Source organism: Psammomys obesus, unplaced genomic scaffold (assembly GCF_907164565.1).
Source record: "Psammomys obesus unplaced genomic scaffold, mPsaObe1.curated_primary_1811, whole genome shotgun sequence".
In the NCBI taxonomy this organism is placed as follows: Eukaryota; Metazoa; Chordata; class Mammalia; order Rodentia; family Muridae; genus Psammomys; species Psammomys obesus.
Window position 1 is genome coordinate 16,112 of NW_026594159.1, and position 2,405 is coordinate 18,516.

The 2,405-nt window shown below is 52.0% G+C and overlaps 1 protein-coding gene across 1 annotated transcript; it reads left to right on the forward strand.

The window, feature by feature from the left end:
• Positions 1-618: 618 nt before the first annotated feature.
• LOC129684788 (histo-blood group ABO system transferase 1-like) lies at positions 619-1,755 on the forward strand. Its single transcript, XM_055618039.1, has one exon. It carries the CDS (start codon positions 730-732, stop codon positions 1,672-1,674), a length of 945 nt encoding a protein of 314 aa, XP_055474014.1. The 5' UTR covers positions 619-729; the 3' UTR covers positions 1,675-1,755.
• The last annotated feature ends 650 nt before the right edge of the window (positions 1,756-2,405 follow it).

Consider the following 2,405-nt stretch of genomic DNA (forward strand, 5'->3'; position numbering starts at 1 on the left):
TATATGGGTTCCTGCCTCCTAAGTTAGACCCTTCTGGAGTTTTGAGTAGCTCCTTGGAGTCTAATGGAAAGTGACCCTTGACCTGGAGACTTCCTATCTCTCTTATCCAGGTTTCTAGCACAGGCTTCTCAAGCGATGCCTCATTTAAATGAAACCCTCAAGCCAGAAAGCATGAGGGGCAGGTCAGAGCATAGGCTTCTGACCTCTTGGTGGTCCTGCCTGTCTTGCTTTCATCACAATCTGCCCTCAGTGTCCACATCACCATCACCGGCCTCAGGAGCCCTGAATTCTGCATTCTGGCCCCGAAGATCCACGTGTCTGCGGACTGGGTCCTTCTGAGCAATTCTTTCGCAAACCGAAGCTGAATTTACCAACTCATGTAACAGCTCCGGAATCATCCTCCACAGGAAGACCTTGGACACCTTGCTTTCAGGTACCTCTTGCACTGTGATAGGGGCTCAGAAGGAGCAGGAGGGAGACACGGGGGGTTCTGTGATGCAGCTCTTTCACTCCTCTCTCGGCAGGGTCACGGAGCTGAGAACATTGATAGACCCAGCCTACTTCTACTGGACCTGGGCCATGGCCAAGCTGTCATGGATACTGTCTAGGCAATACTTCTTATTTCACCAGCCAGCTTTTCTTCTAATTGCTCTTTTCTTGGCCATCTTTGGCTACGGCTACTGGAACCAGAGGAGCCAGATTCACAAAAGTGAGCTAACCAGGGCAAACATGGCTGAGACAGAACGTTATAGACTGAAAGACAAACCTTCATCAAAACTAATATATCCTCAGCCAAGCCTGCTCCAACCCGCTAGGAGAGACGTCCTCGTTCTGTCCAGTTGGCTTGCCCCAGTTGTGTGGGAAGGGACTTTCAACATCGACATCTTAAACAACCAGTTCAGACTGCAGAACGCCACCATCGGACTGACGGCGTTTGCCTTAAGGAGACACACGATTTATCTGAAGCAGTTCCTGACGTCCGCCGAGAAGCACTTCATGGTGGGCCACAGGGTGAATTACTACATCTTCACGGACCATCCTCCCTCCGTCCCTCACATCCCCCTGCACAAAGGGAGGAAGCTGACCGTCTTCCAGATCCCAGGTCATGACCTCTGGCACGACGTCTCCATGCAGCGAATGGAGTTCCTCAGCGTTTATTCCAACCAGCGCTTCCACAAGGAGGTGTCCTATCTGGTGTGTGCCGACGTGGACATCAGCTTCCAGCATGACGTGGGCGTGGAGATTCTCTCTTCCTTGTTCGCCACCCTCCACCTGAGCTTCTACATGGTCAACCGGGAGCTGTTCCACTACGAGCGGCGGCCCTCGTCCCAGGCCTACATTCCGGAGGACGAGGGGGACTTTTATTACACGGGGTCCTTATTTGGGGGGTCGGTGGCGGAGGTCTACAGGCTCGTGGAAGCCTGTCACCAGATGATAATAAAAGACAAAGCCAGTGACATCGAGGCCGTGTGCTATGACGAGAGTTACCTGAACAAGTACCTGCTTTACCACAAACCCACCAAGATCCTGTCTTCGGAATACATGTTCAGTGAAAAGATAGCTTTGGAGAGGTGGTCCAAGAGTCAGCTGAATCTGTTCAGCCTCATCAAGCCCGTTAAGATTTTGGACTTGGCGAAGAATTACACGCTTACACGCGGTGACTTCACTGAATAAAGGCATCTTCAGAAACTACTCAGAGAGAGACAGAGACAGAGCGGGAGAGAGAATGGTGGGCACCGAGCCCTCGTCATAGTAACACTCCCTGTCTTTTGATTTACTCGTATGAGTCCCTGAATGGATGTTTGTGCACCACATGTGTGCAGTGCCCACAGAGACCAGAAGGGGGCGTCTGACCCCATGGAGCCGGAGTTAGGGATGCTTGCGCGTGTGAGTTCTGGGAACCAAACCCTGAATGTCTGCAGTGCCTGCGCTTAACCGCCAAGCCCTCTCTCTAACTCTACACCGCCAGCATGCTCTCTTCATTTAGGATCAGACGTAACAGAAAGGGTAGCCCCGCTTCTTCTCCCTGAATGCTGAGGAGAGTTGTCTCCCATCCAAGCCCCAAATGTAGCAGAGCACCATAACACAGACACGCGTGCGCGCACGCACGCGCACACACACATCCATCCATACACATACACACACAGTAGAAAGATCTCATCGTTGTGTGGAAGAGCATGGTTTCAAAGGAAGACCTTCTAGCCCTCAGCTGCCTCTCTGTCCCTGTGCAAGCTGTAAGGCCGGCCTCCCTGTCGTCTGCCCGCCTATCCTGGTCACTCACTTTTCAGTGTCAGTGTTGTGATTTGTCCGTTTCCGGTGAGTAGGAAAACCGTGCTTGTAGCAGCCAACGGGAAGTCTGTGTTGTCATGAAAGCCCAGCTCTGACAGTTAAAAGTGGTTTTTAAT